The 16,953-nt window shown below is 39.0% G+C and overlaps 1 protein-coding gene across 2 annotated transcripts; it reads right to left on the reverse strand.

Annotated features, from left to right (window-relative positions):
* Positions 1 to 2,338: 2,338 nt before the first annotated feature.
* Positions 2,339 to 3,961, reverse strand: LOC136163511 (cyclin-I-like). Of its 2 annotated transcripts, none has more exons than XM_065927944.1 (2): positions 3,681 to 3,959; positions 2,339 to 3,523 (listed from the first exon to the last, which is right to left on the reverse strand). In XM_065927944.1, the coding sequence occupies exons 1-2, from the start codon at positions 3,753 to 3,755 to the stop codon at positions 2,504 to 2,506; spliced, it is 1,095 nt and encodes a 364-aa protein (XP_065784016.1). In that variant the 5' UTR covers positions 3,756 to 3,959; the 3' UTR covers positions 2,339 to 2,503. The 2 variants fall into 2 exon arrangements, with proteins under 2 accessions (XP_065784016.1, XP_065784017.1); XM_065927945.1 differs by having other exon boundaries at positions 2,783 to 3,100; positions 3,180 to 3,961.
* Between the last annotated feature and the right edge of the window lie 12,992 nt (positions 3,962 to 16,953).

The following is a 16,953-nucleotide window of genomic DNA, read 5'->3' on the forward strand; positions in this document are numbered from 1 at the left end:
TTCATTGGCACCGTTTACATTACATGCATAGTTCTTTGACAAACACTGCTGACAAAGAGAAATTATAATTGGTCTAATCTTGGTTATCATTCCCTCTAAAACCTGGAAATGCCTTACCAGGATGACATAACAGGCAAGAGAGTAATTCCCCAAAAGGAAAGATGCTACACACTGGGAAGAGGAACCTTCTCTGATATCTTGCTATTTTATTGTATATTTGCACTTCAACGTTAAGATATGGAAGCTAGTAACATTTGCCAAATTCTGCATTGCTCACTATAACAATAATTACTACTCTGAACAAAAATTCAATGTTTCTGTCCCAAGCCAGAAGAAGGAAACAAATATCCAGGTACAGGAAGCAAAAAGAACCTATTAACAAAAGAATGGATAAAGAAGAGTGGTATACATATGTAATAGAATATTACTGAACCTTAAAAAAGAATGAAATATAGTCATTTGCAGCAATAAGGATGGACTTAGAGACTATTACTGTTAGTGAAATAAGTCAGACAAAGACAAATACTGTATTTTACCACTTATATGTGGAATCTATAAAATAAACCAATGTATATAACTAAACAGAAAAAAGTGCAAGGTTTTCATAAAGAAAAATAACAACAGACTCAGTACTGAAATTTTGTTCTCAAGAAACTTTCTGTGTAAGTTAAGTTATACAGAATGAGAATTCTGAGGCCCATGTAAATGAGAATTCAAGGACTACTGTGATATTTATGAAAATATGATATGATTTAAAGCCATACAAGGATAAAGTCTCAAACAATTTAAATTCTGTGACATAAATGGAAACAAGTGACTACAAACAGAAAAAGGAAATGTTGGATCCAAGAAGAGTTTATGAATTTCAATATAAAGGTAATCAATGATAACATAAAGCATAAATACATTAACCTAACAAAAATATATAATACCTTTATGCATATTTTTTAAAAATCCAGTTAAAGAACAGAAATGAACACCTATATAAATGCAGACATATATCATTTTCATTCAGTGATGAAAAATATTAATACTGAAAAGATGCCAATCTCTCCAAAATAAAGTATATATATTTAAATAATAAATTTAACTTATACATGTAAAGAAATTTGAAAAAAATATGCAATTATATAAAAGGGTCCTAAGCTTTACATGGGAAAACCAATGCCCACAGTGAGCAAAATAAATTAAAAGGAACACACATAAGAGAAACCAAGGAAAATGCACCCTAAATGCTGTTAAGTTAGCTGGAATCATTGCAATTACGAGAGTAATGAACTTATATAGATAAATAGAACAAATAGAATCCAGGAATCAGTATGATTTGTGTAGATGTATCATCAGAAATAAATGTGAAAGCAATACAATGTTCCATAAATTTTGGGGGGAAATTTAACTCACTTCATGAAAAAAATAGGATGCTGTTATCACTAACTTGCATCATATATGAAAGTGAGCCCCAGGTAGATTAAATACCCAGATATGACAAACAAAATTATAAAACCCAGGAAAATAAAATTTAGATGATTTCTGGAGAAATAAAGACTTTTTGTATAGGGCCTAAAAGGCAAACTCTAAGTTAATTTTTAATAAATTACTATAAAATATAATGATACATGCTTGTTAATTTAGCTACTATAACTTTGATCTAAACAATCTCTATATTCAATATAAATTTATCAATAATGGTTAAGTAATTAATAAGCTAAAATATAAAAAGTACTATTGGGAATGCAGAAAGTAATTAAGACAAAAATCTCTTTTCAAGTAGTTGACATGTGCATGAATAACAAAATTTCAAGGAGAATTTGATTGCTTTTTTAAAAGATAACACAAATTACTAGTCATTTTTCCACCTTGAATGTTTTAGAGTATAATTTATGTGTTATCTTCTTTCTATTTAAAGAATTCTGCACAAATGACACATTCAATAATTTTTATGTTTTCATTTATGATGCTACCAGTGAAACTTACTAATATGTTTGCAAACCTGCTTCAAAATATCTATTCATTTCCACTTAACTTTAAAATAATCTATAAAGGGAAATATATAAATGGCTTTTTACAATGGCTTTTTGGCCAACAAACCTATATGGTTTAATTACTGTTGTTAAAAATGTAAAGGCTTTTCTCCCCCATCATTTTATTATGAAAATATCTGCCTAAGTCATATACCATATGGACCACACCAGAGAAAATTCATTTAATGTATGACAAAAGGCTGTACTCCTCTTTTTTTTTTTTTTTTTATTTTTTTTTTTACCACAAAGGAATTTTTTACTTAAAATTTTTTTGATCTTAATTTTAGACTTTTTTTTGGTTTTTAAGTGCTTAAATATTGTTGAATTATAATTAGTCATACAAATCAACTGGGTTTTTTTCTCTGACTCGTTTCAAATCAGCCTGAAAAGATATATACCTTACATAGCCTATCCTGGTTTTCCATGCTCCCCTCCCCAGAGTCATCTACCTTAGCTTTTGCACTTGAAGCTAACCCTTGCTGCTACATGACAGAAACAGGCTGCAGAGGCGGACAAGGAGAAGCCTGTCCCTCTTGCCGTGATAGATCAGTGCCACACACATAACCCACACTTTCTGAGGCATTCTCTTCATTATAGAGCCGTTTGATCCCATCGTAGAAGTCGTCCACTTCCATTTCCTCCACTTTGCGTTTAGCAGAGGCATACTTGCACCCACTGGCAGCTGGGAGATGGTGGCAGAAGGCTGCTGGACCTCTGACTGGCACTTCTGGTTTGCTGTTGTCCTTGGAGAAGTCTGGGCCTGGGACAGAGGAGGGGTGTAATCTGAACACTCCTCTGTCACAGGTCACCAGGGTGTGCTTGAGGGGACGGTAGACATAAACGGAATTTAGAGGCAGGGAAGACTGCAGAGTAGAAAGGTGATGTGCCACAAGCTCCCGACAGTGGATCAGCTGGGAGCTATCCATCTGTGCTTTCTGAAGCAGCTCAATTGTAAGAGGAAGCCAATCAGGAATGAGTTTCTCCATTTCCAGACTAACCATCGCCAGGGCAAGCATGGATCCTTTGAACTGCAGAAGTTGGCTACAGGCCATACAGTGAAGTAACTGCTTGGTAAGGAACGCCAAATGTTGAGATGGGCTCAGACTGGGCAAACTAAAAAGTAACTGAGGCCTAGTTGACACTGCAATGGCATGGAAAATGTGAAGAAAATCCAATGGTGTGGCGGTGTGAAGATCCCAATTCAACTTATCCAGAATAATTCTCTCCATCCGCAGAATTTCAGATGAAGAACAGCCACAGAAACTGTCTCTTGCCAACACCTTCAGTACTGGGATTCTCTCGTCTTCCTCAACAGTCTTGGCAGCCAGGAAAAAACAGCTGATCGCAATACAACTCAGGTATTTTGGGTGGGCCTTTACAGGAGCTAAGAACCTGTCCAAAAGACTGCTAGCCAGAGCAAATGTTTCTGGGTAAAGGTTGAATTGGTACTTGAGTTTGGCCAACCACTGAATCACTTCATCTCTCTGGGATGGAGAAACATTCTGATTTGTAGGTATTTTCGGCACATTCACTTTCCACATCTGGGCTTCCCTAGAGATTGCCTTTTCCAACAGGAAAGACAGTCTCTGGTTTTCCAAAGGCCCTGGAAACTTCATGATATCCTCTGGATCTGCCTGCCACCCAGCTTGATGTAGCTACCTTCTCCTCCTCTTCTTCCTCCTCCTCCTCCACCCCGGCAGAACTGTAGACCTCAAAGTGGTGACGAGGGGTCATCCGGGGGCCCGTTACCACCTCATTTTCCTCTGCGCGCGGCGGCGAGACGCGCGGGACCAGGACCGGGCCGACTGAGGAGCGAGAAGAGGGGGAAGCGGGCCGGAGGGCGCGGGCGCTGGCGCTCGAGCGGGACGCGCGGCTGCAGCCGGTGGCTTGGTCAGCGAATTAGTTCCATGACGCCCCCGGACCTGAGGCCGCCGCCGCCGCTTGTGCCCGAGTGGGGAGGGGGTTCCCTCTCGCCATAGGGCGGCGGGGGCCGGGGAGAGGCGGGGGGTGAGACCGGCTCTGCCCCTGCCCAGGGGAAGCGCCTCCGAGGGGAAATGGTGAAAGGGGGAGAAGGGGGGAAAAATGAAAAGAAAAAAAAAAGGAAGGGGAAAGGGGGGAGAAAAATAAGAAAAAAGCGAGACAGAGGCGATGCTGCGTCCGCTCGCGGGGAAGGCTGGGGAGGGAGGGGCTGTACTCCTCTTTTTAATTAGGATTTTAATGCCAACAAATTAAATCACATTAACCACTGCATCTCAAGTTAGCCACAAAATTATCAACAGCAATGCTTGGATTTAATTAAACATTTTATAACCCCTTTTATCCTGTCAAAGATGTTCACCCTTTTCACATGTCCAGTTATAAGAACAGAATGGTAAATAGTTGATAAATTAGAATTAAGTTTATAATTTTATATCCAGAAAAAATTATGTGTTTTTAATATGCATTTCAGCTTATTTGTAAATAACCTAAAAGTGATGTCAAGATCTAACCAGGTAACATCCTTTCTGTCATAGTCAAGTATAAGCTGGTGAGTGCTGTGCATTAAATTACTACAGTTTTCCAAAACACTACATAATGAATCACATATTTTAAATGTTCAATAAACAACCATTTATTGTCCTTCCTCTTAAGACAAAGGTAGCATATTGCTCTTTATGGGATATTGTATTAAACTTCTGTCAGTCTAAACTTTTAAGATAAAACAAAGCAAGCTGAAAATTGTCAAAAGGAAAAGTTTATTCTGGAATAACAGAGGAACTACAATTCCAGACAGGCAAACTGGTAAGCCCACTGAGGGTTTGAGGTAGGCTGTATATATGGACAGGGAATATAAAGAGAAAGTGCATTCGGAGTCTGTTAAAATAAAAACACACAGAGGGGACCAGCTTTGAAAATTCCTTGAGCAGACAAGTCCAGTCCAATCATATCAACAAATTTCAATTCAGCTTATTTTTTCAAGACCATCCAGACCTGGGTCATTTCTTGTTCATGCCTCTGGAAAACATAAGGAAATTTTCCCAACGTTGATATGAGGCAACCTTAACCACTCCTTATTATTTAAGAAAATTCCATTATCAGTCATCTGTAAATCAAGCATTTACAGGGAATCAGTTTCTCAGTCCTTAAGTTTTGTTTACCTGAGGGCACATGCTGAGATTTTCCATTTTATACCTCTGGTTCCATTTTAGATTGACATTCTTTCCAACTACTTCCACCACTACCAGCTTCTCTTCTTTGAATTGTCCCAGCATAGTGTTTCTTTCTTATTCTTTCAAAAAACACCCTCAAATGATTTCTCTGTGCAAGAGTCATCAATTTTCTACTACCTGTAAGAAAACTGTCTACATTCATTATCTTACTTAATGTTTTTTGTAACCTTGCCCAAATAGTTTTTCAATCAAATATCCCATTAATATCTTACAGGAAATTTGTGTTTAAAGATCACGAGTCTACTTACTAACACATAAAAGTGAAGTCACTCAGTTGTGTCCAAATCTTTGCAACCCTGTAGCCTACCCGGCTCCTCCATCCATGGGATTTTCCGGGCAAGAATACTGGAGTGGGTTGCCATTTCTTTCTCCAGGGGATCTTGCCGACCCAGGAATCAAACCCAGGTCTCCTGCATTGTAGACAGACACTTTACCATCTGAGCCACCAGGAATGTTTACCAACACATAACTCACTTGTAATTTTACTCAAATCATTGAGTACCTACTATGTACCAGGTGCCACCTTAGCACTCTTGTTCATCTACGTATATATGACTGCCTTTGATGATTTTAATTATTGAAAGTCTATATGTCTTTCATGTCCCAGAACAGACATCATCCATACCATAATATCTATCCAAACTGCCTAAATTCAGTTATCTCTTTGAGCCAAGAACCCATATTTTATACAGTCGGAAATACTAACCAGGTGTATATCTTTGTGTAGTGTTACTGCCCGGGTCCAGCCCTGGCGGAGTCCAGAGTTTCCTTTTGGATGAGCGGCGTCTGCGAAGAAAAGAAAGCGAGTCGAGCCTTGATTGAGTGCAGAATCAAGACTACTTTATTCTTTTACATCAGGGCTTATATACCCTAAAACCAATAATCCTTTAAAGAGGTTAAGGCGGGGTGGGGGGGGCAATGGGGGGGTGGGTGATAAGACTGTACCAGGTGCATAACCATGGGTTACACCATAAATAACTTTCCAGAACAGTCAATACCTACACGTAACTTTAAAACAATTCAATGGCAGCAGCTAGTCAACTGTGAAAAGCCATCTACAAACCTTATCTTGGGAAGATCAGCCCCGGGAGGATTTAGCTCTGGTAAGTAATCCTAAGGGTCAGAGGTCTCATGAATTCCCTCCTGATCACACCCTAAGGAATCTTCTCAATCTCTTAACGGACTCTATCTACTGTTGCTTATGGAATAGATAGGCCTGTTTATTGGGACCCATGTGCCCCCAGGGACTGCGTTGCTGCCATGCAGAGGTTTCAAGGAGGGCTTTTAGGTAAGAGCCAGACTAGCTTTTAGGGAACATAGGAGAACGCCAAGCATCAGAAGATGAAAGGACGAAGGCCTGGGAGTGTATGGCAGGGCGGTCCCAAGAATCCCCCGGAAGTCCGGACGCCTTTGCGTGCCAGTTCCTTGAACGCAGACCTTATCACATGCGGGGTTTCTCTCGCCGGTTCCCGACATGTTACACTCTTTCTCATATTATTATTTTATATTTTGGTATTTACTGGTTTGATTTACTAAAATTTACATGCATATATATTGCAGAAAAAGATAATTGGTCCCTCTAACCAAAAGACAAAATATGGCATATGAATAAAATACTGTTCTTGCTTTCAAGTGCTTCTTGTTGTTGTTGTTGAGTTGCTAAGTCGTGTCTGACTCTTTGAGATCCCATGGACTGTAACTGACCAGCCTCATCTGGCCATGGAATTTTCTAGGCAGGAATACTGGAGTGGGTTACTATTTCCTTCCTCAGGGAATCTTTCTAATCCAAGGCCAAACCTGTGACTCCTGCACTGGCAGGCAGATTCTTCACCACTGAGCCACCGGGGAAGCTCAAGTGGATTATCATCCCTAAACAGACAGCAGATGACCTCTCAAATATTGTTCTCTCCTATAAACCTTAATACGCATCCAGTATACCAATATGCACACACACACACACACACACACACTGAACAGTCACACTAACTTGGAGAAAATAGTTTTCAATAATTTATTTACATTTTAAATGTCCATTTTTAAGATGTGTGAGAATTGAAACCATTTAGGGTATATCTGGGTCACTGGAGAAGGGAATGGCAAACCACTTCAGAATTCTTGCCTTGAGAACCCCATGAACAGTAGGAAAAGGAAAATTGATAGGATACTGAAAGCGGAACTCCCCAGATCGGTAGGTGCCCAATAGGCTAAAGGAGATCAGTAGAGAAATAACTCCAGAAAGAATGAAGGGATGGAGCCAAAGCAAAAACAATACCCAGTTGTGGATGTGACTGGTGATAGAAGCAAGGTCGGATGCTGTAAAGAGCAATATTGCATAGGAACCTGGAATGTTAGGTCCATGATTCAAGGCAAATTTGAAGTGGTCAAACAGGAGATGGCAAGAGTGAACATCAACATTTTAGGTATCAGTGAACTAAAATGGACTGGAATGGGTGAATTTAACTCTGATGACCATTATATCTACAACTGTGGGAAGGAATCCCTTAGAAGAAATGGAGTAGCTATCATGATCAACAAAAGAGTCCAAAATGCAGTACTTGGATGCATCTCAAAAATGACAGAATGATCTCTGTTTATTTCCAAGGCAAACCATTCAATATCACGGTAATCCAAGCCTATGCCCGAACCAGTAATGCTGAAGAAGCTGAAGTTGAACGGTTCTATGAAGACTTACAAGACCTTTTAGAACTAACACTCCAAAAAAGCTGTTCTTCTCGTTATAGGGGATTGGAATGCAAAAGTAGGAAGTCAAGAAACACCTGGAGTAAAAGGAGAATTTGGCTTTGGAGTATGGAATGAAGCAGGGAAAAGGCTAATAGAGTTTTGCCAAAAGTACGCACTGGTCACAGCAAACACCTTCTTCCAACAATAGAAGAGAAGACTCTACACATGGACATCACCAGATGGTTGACACCAAAATCAGATTGATTATATTCTTTGCAGCCAAAGATGGAGAAGCTCTATATAGTCAGAAAAAACAAGACTGGAAGCTGATTGTGGCTCAGATCATGAACTCCTTAGTGCCAAATTCAGACTTAAACTGAAGAAAATAGGGAAAACAACTAGACCAGTCAGGTATGACCCAAATCAAATCCCTTATGACTATACAGTCAAGGTGAGAAATAGATTTTAGGGACTAGATCTCATAGAAAGAGCGCCTGATGAACTATGGACTGAGGTTCATAACATTGTACAGGAGACGGGGATCAAGACCACCTCCATGGAAAAGAAAAGCAAAAAGGCAAAATGGTTGTCAGAGAAGCCTTAAAAATAGCTGTGAAAAGAAGAGAAGTGAAAAGCAAAGGAGAAAAGGAAAGATATTCCCATTTGAATGCAGAGTTCCAAAGTATAGCCAGGAGAGATAAGAAAGCCTTCCTCAGTGATCAATACAAAGAAATAGAGGAAAACAACAGAATGGGAAAGACTAGAGATCTCTTCAAGAAAATTAGAGATACCAAGGGAACATTCCATGCAAAGATGGGTTCGATAAAGAACAGAAATGGTATGGACCTAACAGAAGCAAAAGATATTAAGAAGAGGTGGAAAGAATACACAGAAGAACTATACAAGAAAGATCTTCATGACCCAGATAATCATGATGGTGTGATCACTCACCTAGAGCCAGATATCCTGGAATGTGAAGCCAAGTGGGCCTTAAAAGCGTCACTATGAACGAAGCTAGTGGAGGTGATGGAATTCCAGTTGAGCTATTTCAAATCCTAAAAGATGATGCTGTTAAAGTGCTGCACGCAATATGTTGAAAATATTTGGAAAACTCAGCAGTGGTCACAGGACTGGAAAGGTCAGTTTTCATTCCAGTTCTAAATAAAGCAATCCCCCAAAATGCTCAAACTACCACACAATTGCACTCATCGCACACGCTAGTCAAGTAATGCTCAAAATTCTCCAAGCCAGGCTTCAGCAATACGTGAATCATGAACTTCCAGATGTTCAAGCTGGTTTTAGAAAAGGCAGAGGAACCAGAGGTCCAATTGCCAACATCTGCTGGATCATCAAAAAAGCAAGAGAGGTCCAGAAAAACATCTATTTCTGCTTTATTGACCATGCCAAAGCCTTTGACTGTGTGGATCACAATAAACTGTGGACAATTCTGAAAGAGATGAGAATACCAGACCACCTGACCTGCCTCTTGAGAAACCTATATACAGGGCAGGAAGCAATAGTTAGAACTGGACATGGAACAACAGACTGGTTCCAAATAGGAAATGGAGTATGTCAAGGCTGTATATTGTCACTCTGCTTATTTAACTTATATGCACAGTACATCATGAGAAACGCTGAGCTGGAAGAAGCACAAGTTGGAATCAAGGTTGCTGGGAGAAATATCAATAACCTCAGATATGCAGATGACACCACCCTTATGGCAAAAAGTGAAGAGGAACTAAAAAGCCTCTTGATGAAAGTGAAAGAGGAGAGTGAAAAGGTTGGCTTAAACCTCAATATTCAGAAAACTAAGATCATGGCATCCGGTCCCATCACTTCATGGCAAATAGATGGGCAAACAGTGGAAACAGTATCAGACTTTATTTTTTGGGGCTCCCAAATCACTGCAGATGGTGATTGCAGCCATGAAATTAAAAGACGTTTATTCCTTGGAAGGAATGTTATGACCAACCTAGACAGCACATTAAGAAGCAGAGACATTACTTTGCCAACAAAGGTCCGTCTGGTCAAGGCTACAGTTTTTCCAGTGGTCATGTATGGATGTGAGAGTTAGACTGTGAAGAAAACTGAGCGCCAAAAAATTGATGCTTTTGAACTGTGGTGTTGGAGAAGACTCTTGAGAGTCCCTTGGACTGCAAAGAGATCCAACCAGTCCATCCTATAGGAGTTCAGTCCTGGGTGTTCACTGGAAGGATTGATGCTGAAGCTGAAACTCCAATACTTTGGCCACCTCATGCAAAGAGTTGACTCATTGGAAAAGACCCTGATGCTGGGAGGGATTGGGGGCAGGAGGAGAAGGGGACGACAGAGGATGAGATGGCTGGATGGCATCACCAACTCGATGGGCATGAATTTGAGTAAACTCCAGGAGTTGGTGAGGGACAGGGAGGCCTGGCGTGCTTCGATTCATGGGATCGCAAAGAGTCAGACACGACCGAGCGACTGAACTGAACTGAACTGAGGGTATATCCACACAGTTTACTGTCTATATTTATGTGACTTAGTTACTTCATCACCGTGACCAAGTTTACATAAAGTAGTTATGGCTTTCAAGGTTTTTGCTGTGTTTTCTGGGAAATTCTTGCCAAGGAAGAAAAAAGCCATAAAGAATTTTATTACTCATTTCAGGGACTTCGTGAAAGATCTCTTCATTGAACATCAGATAATTGAGTAATTAAATCAACAATCCCAAATGATTTTTTTCTTTCCCCAAACTCTTGGTTTGTTTTTTTGAAGTATGCTAGACATACAATATTAAATTAGTGTACAAAATAGTGATTTAACACTTATATGCATTACAAAATTATCAACACAATAAGTCTACTTTGACAATTGCCATCTGTCATCATAAAAGTGACATATGTGTGTGTGTGTGTGTGTGTGTGTGCGCGCACGCACACCACATTTTCTTTATCCATTCACTGATCAATGGACCTTAGGTTGCCTACCTATCTTGGCTTTTATAAACAACACTGTAATTGACATAGGGGTGCATATATCTTTTCAAATTAGTGTTTTTGCTTTCTTTGAATAAATACTCAGAAGTGGAATAATTAGAACTACCTTATGATGTCCTGGTGCTCAGTTTCTCAGTCATGTCCAACTTTTTGCAGCCCCATGGTTGTAGCCCACCAGGCTCCTCTGACCATGGAATTTTCCAGGCCTAGACTCTTCTAAACCCTTTCTTCAAAACCCTCACTTTGCTGTATCCACAAGTCCTGAGTTATCATATCATTTTTTACCCAATCCTAATTGTATCCTAATCAGACAATAATATCAAAATTTTCATAAATCTCACAACTCTTGGTCTCCCTCTGTGATGCTGTGTCTCTTATCTAGGTAGTGCTCACTCTTAAAAAAGAAAGTAAAGGACTCACCTTTGTCTTATTAATAAGTCATTTCAGTGGTATTTTGGGGAGTCTAGTATTTAATATTTGTCATCATTATACTGAGTATATTCTGTATTTATTTACAGTCTGTGTTCCCAGCTCAAAAATCAGAAATTGAAACTAAAATGCATAAGAGAAATTTGAGAGACTAAGAATTTAAGAAACTTGGGGCATAAGGTATGATGCAGAAAGAAAGATCATAAGCACAGGCAAAACAATTATATTTGATGCTTGAAACTTACTTTTTTTTAATACCTGAAGAAAAATTTTGTATACTGGATTTACTTTCTCCATATTCTGATATAACTTGATTATAAACATCATTTAATCCCTGTATTTCAATTCAGTTCAGTTCAGTCGCTCAGTCCTGTACAACTCTTTGCAACCCCATGAATCACAGCATGCCGGGCCTCCCTGTCCATCACAAACTCCCGGAGTTTACTCAAATTCATGCCCATCGAGTCAGTGATGCCATCCAGCCATCTCATCCTCTGTTGTCCCCTTCTCCTCCTGCCCCCAATCCCTCCCAGCATCAGGGTCTTTTCCAGTGAGTCAACTCTTTGCATGAGGTGGCCAAAGTGTTGGAGTTTCAGCTTCAACATCCAGTCCTTCCAATGAACACCCAGGACTGATCTCCTATAGGATGGACTGGTTGGATCTCCTTGCAGTCCAAGGGACTCTCAAGAGTCTTCTCCAACACCACAGTTCAAAAGCATCAATTTTTTGGCGCTCAGTTTTCTTCACAGTCCAACTCTCACATCCATACATGACCACTGGGAGACTATAGCCTTGACCAGAAGGACCTTTGTTGGCAAAGTAATGTCTCTGCTTCTTAATGTGCTGTCTAGGTTAGTCATAACTTTCCTTCCAAGGAGTAAGCGTCTTTTAATTTCACGGCTGCAATCACCATCTGCAGTGATTTGGGAGCCCCAAAAAATAAAGTCTGATACTGTTTCCACTGTTTACCCATCTATTTGCCATGAAATGATGGGACCAGATGCCAAGATCTTAGTTTTCTGAATGTTGAGCTTTAAGCCAACTTTTTCACTCTCCTCTTTCACTTTCATCAAGAGGCTTTTTAGTTCCTCTTCACTTTCTGCCATAAGGGTGGTGTCATCTGCATATCTGACGTTATTGATATTTCTCCCGGCATTCTTGATTCCAACTTGTGCTTCTTCCAGCTCAGTGTTTCTCATGATGTACTCTGCATATGAGTTAAATAAGCAGAGTGACAAATACAGCCTTGACATACTCCTTTTCCTATTTGGAACCAGTCTGTTGTTCCATGTCCAGTTCTAACTATTGCTTCCTGCCCTGTATATAGGTTTCTCAAGAGGCAGGTCAGGTGGTCTGGTATTCTCATCTCTTTCAGAATTGTCCACAGTTTATTGTGATCCACACAGTCAAAGGCTTTGGCATGGTCAATAAAGCAGAAATAGATGTTTTTCTGGACCTCTCTTGCTTTTTTGATGATCCAGCAGATGTTGGCAATTGGACCTCTGGTTCCTCTGCCTTTCCTAAAACCAGCTTGAACACCTGGAAGTTCATGGTTCACGTATCGCTGAAGCCTGGCTTGGAGAATTTTGAGCATTACTTGACTAGTGTGTGTGATTGAGTGCAATTGTGTGGTAGTTTGAGCATTCTTTGTGATTGCCTTTCTTAGGAATTGGAAGGAAAACTGACCTTTCCAGTCCTGTGACCACTGCTGAGTTTTCCAAGTATTCTGATATATTCAGTGCAACACTTTCACAGCATCATCTTTCAGGATTTGAAATAACTCAGCTGGAATTCGGTCACATCCACTAGCTTTGTTCATAGTGATGCTTCCTAAGGCCCACTTGACTTCACATTCCAGGATGTCTGACTCGAGGTGAGTGATCACACCATCGTGATTATCTGGGTCATGAAGATCTTTTTTGTATAGTTCTTCTGTGTATTCTTGCCCCCTCTTCTTAATATCTTTTGCTTCTGTTAGGCCCATACCATTTCTGTCCTTTATCAAACACATCTTTGCATGGAATGTTCCCTTGGTATCTCTAATTTTCTTGAAGAGATCTCTAGTCTTTCCCATTCTATTGTTTTCCTCTATTTCCTTGCATTGGTCGCTGAGGAAGACTTTCTTATCTCTCCTGGCCATTCTTTGGAACTCTGCCTACATATATAACTAATTAACATATAAAGAGGGCTTCCCTGGTCGCTCAGCTGGTAAAGAATCCGCCTGCAGTGTGGGAGACCTGGGTTTTATCCCTGGGTTGGGAAGATCCCCTGGAGAAGCGAATGGCTACCCACTCCAGTATTCTTTCCTGAAGAATTCCATGGACTGTATAGCCCATGGGGTTGGAAATTGCTAATATATGACCATTTCTATTATAAAGCTAATGGCGTACTTAATCATAAACTAACTTTTTATTGCTGTATATTTCTAATATAACTTTAGAGCTTGTAGTTTATAACATTTAGAGTCTACTGTTTTATCATACTAACAGCCTTCTTAGTATATAAGCATTTATAATTATTATTATAGACGATGAACAGAAGGCTTGAGTGCTTAAATTATTTTCTTACAGCTATGTAACTAGTAAACAGCAAAGTTTAGATCCAATCATATCTTGTGAATTTAAATACTGTGCACTTTCTATTATAAATAATCTCCCTTAAAGTAATTTTTCTTTATTAGTGTTTTTAATCAAGGCACACACACTCACTAATTGTTAATTCTAAGAACTGAATTCAAAACAACATATTGGCCATTGAATTAGCTCTATGAAAAGCAACTTGAGCACACTTGAAAATTTTCAGATGCCTAGTTCTGCTCCAGTTATCAAACATGTTACCTACCAAAGAAATTGTTCTCTTGACTATAAAATTTTGCGTCTCTTCTCTTAGCATTCAGCTAAGACTGGTGAGGAGGAGAAGCACTGACCATTTATTTTGCTCATTTCCAAAGCTCTATTTTCTGCAACGAGAAAAACCCCAAAGTGGAATATTCTGAAATAAACCTCACATTACAATATTGCCATTGAATGATGGTATAAAAAAAAGATGAGCACATAAAACAGGAGAACTTCTAGGAGATGTTTCCTTATGGATATGATGTTCAGTTCAGGTTTGAAGGGTAAGATCAACAGAATAGTGAAAATGTTTTAGGCAGAGAAACGACGTGGACAAAGCCCCTCTGGGAAGAAAATATGCACATTCAAAGAAATTTTGAAATGTCTGCATGACTAGCAGAAGCAGGAAAAACACGATTCATGTAAGATAAACTTTTGACATTGTTTCTCACTTCACTTTCTCTATTGTCGATTGCATCTGCCCCTTGCGGCTTTTCTTTTCTTTACTTCTTTTCTCCTTTTCCCCCTGCTCTCCTGGTCTTTCTACTCTTTTAATTTTTTCAAAAAATGGTAAATAAAACCCATGATCAGATAGTAAGTAGACTTAGTAGGATTCCAAGAATCATGCCAATAAATAAAAAATATACAGAATAAAGCACTCTTTCACATATTTTGTTTCATATTAACTAGTTCAACATTTTAAATGGCATCCTTATTTAAAAGTTATCACATTCATTCAAACATCATGGTGATTCTGAAACTATAACAAGTCTTTCTGTAATAACTTTATATCCCATAATTAATGTATATTCATTTAGTAAAGATTAAATTAATTCAATGCCAAAATATCCAGACAATCATTTTTACTCACTGAAGTCCATTGAGAGAAAGTGAAAAATAGAGTTAATAAATGTGGGTGCATGCTAAGTCACTTCAGTCATTTCTGACTCTGTGCACCATCATAGACTATAGCCCCCCTGGCTCCTCTGTCCATGGGATTCTCCAGGCAAGAATACTGGAATGGGTTGCCATGCTCTCCTCCAGGGAATCTTCCTGACCCAGGGATCAAACCCACATCTGTTATGCCTGCTGCATTGGCAGATGGGTTGTCTACCACTAGCACCACCTGGGAAGCCCATTAATAAATGAATAACTAACTGCCAAATAGATAATATTTTCAAACCGATTACTGGAAAATACCAGAAATGTCTATATAAATACAATTCCCATGGAATGTGTAGAACTGTCTGAGAAAATCTGACGTAACTCTTAAGCATCCAAATGACAATCTTGAAGGAAATGTAAGTTTGAGGAGAATAGTCCCGCTGCAGGTGAGATATGAAGCATCTCCAGGTTTCTCATTATATACTATACAGTAGTCAGGAAGGACTTTCCTAATGGGCTGCCCTGATAGCTCAGTTGGTAAAAAATCTGCCTGCAATGCAGGAATCTCCAGGTCGGATTCAACCCAGGCTGGATTCCTGGGTTGGGAAGATCCGCTGGAGAAGGGATAGGCTGCTCACTCCAGTTTTCTTGGGTTTCCCTTGTAGCTCAGCTGGTAAAGAATCCACCTGCAGGGAGACCTGGGTTCAACCCCTGGGTTGGGAAGATCCCCTGGAGAAGGGAAAGGATACCCACGCCAGGATTCTGGCCTAGAGAATTCATGGACTGTATAGTCCATGGGGTCGCAAAGAGTCAGAGAGGACTGAGTGACTTTCACTTTCACTTTCAGTCAGGAAGGAAGAAAAATATTTACCCATAATCCCTGTGGATTTTATTATGCACTTTGCTTAATACAATTATTTATAGGAACACGATGCTTCAACATAGCTGAAATTTTTTTTTCTTATTTCATTTAAAACTTTTTCCCTTTCTTTCCCAGAAATTTTACTATGATGCCCTAAGTTATGATTTTTATGATTTTTTCCTCTTTGGTGTTTCTAGTTCTTATAGAATACATATATAGGTTAATGTCTTCCATTGGTATTATAAATTCTTAACCAAAAACCCTGCAGATATTTCTGCTGCCCTATTATCTATTGCCTCTCCACTTAGTGTGGAGTTTTATCTGCATTTTATGTATTTTGTATATATTTTATGTTGTACTTTTCTACCATAGCTTGTGTATTTCTTAACCCCCCATTTTCCCCCAGTAATTCTCTTTTTCTGTTCTGTATTTTAGTCTGTATATTTACTTGTGACCTCTCTGCTTCTTCACTGATTATTTCTTTAGCTATGTCTCTTTTGCTGTTAAATTATAAACTGTTTTCTTAATTTTGCTATTCTTCCAATTGTAGAAGTTTTCTATGTAGTCAGTTCACTGGTCACCCTCCAAAATGCAAATACAGGTATCATTCAAAAACTTTGTCAGTGACATATAAGAACGAACTCAGATGGAAATCTAATAAAAGCAGTAGTACAGTTTTATACACATTAAATTATTAAGAAATACATTAATACTATAAAATTATGGCACTTTTCCTTGAAAAATGCTCAAAGTTTTCTTGTGAAGGAAAGTGTGGAAAAAGTTGCATCAGTCTTATGAAAATTAAAAATAAAAACATAATAAAGTAGTTCTCTCTGATGATCACTCTTCTCAGTTCCTACTTTATAGAATTATTTTAAGTATAAAATATAACCAAACTGCTTACAAGAATGTCTGGCACTTTTTGTGTTCACTAACTGTCATTAGTCATCAAGGAAATACAAATGAAAGCTTTGTATTTATTTGTGATAGTGAATGTGATAGTACTTCATACCCAATAAAATGGCTAAAATGAAAATGACTATGCTTAGTGAT

The sequence above is a fragment of the Muntiacus reevesi genome, chromosome 3, assembly GCF_963930625.1.
Source record: "Muntiacus reevesi chromosome 3, mMunRee1.1, whole genome shotgun sequence".
NCBI classification, from domain to species: domain Eukaryota; kingdom Metazoa; phylum Chordata; class Mammalia; order Artiodactyla; family Cervidae; genus Muntiacus; species Muntiacus reevesi.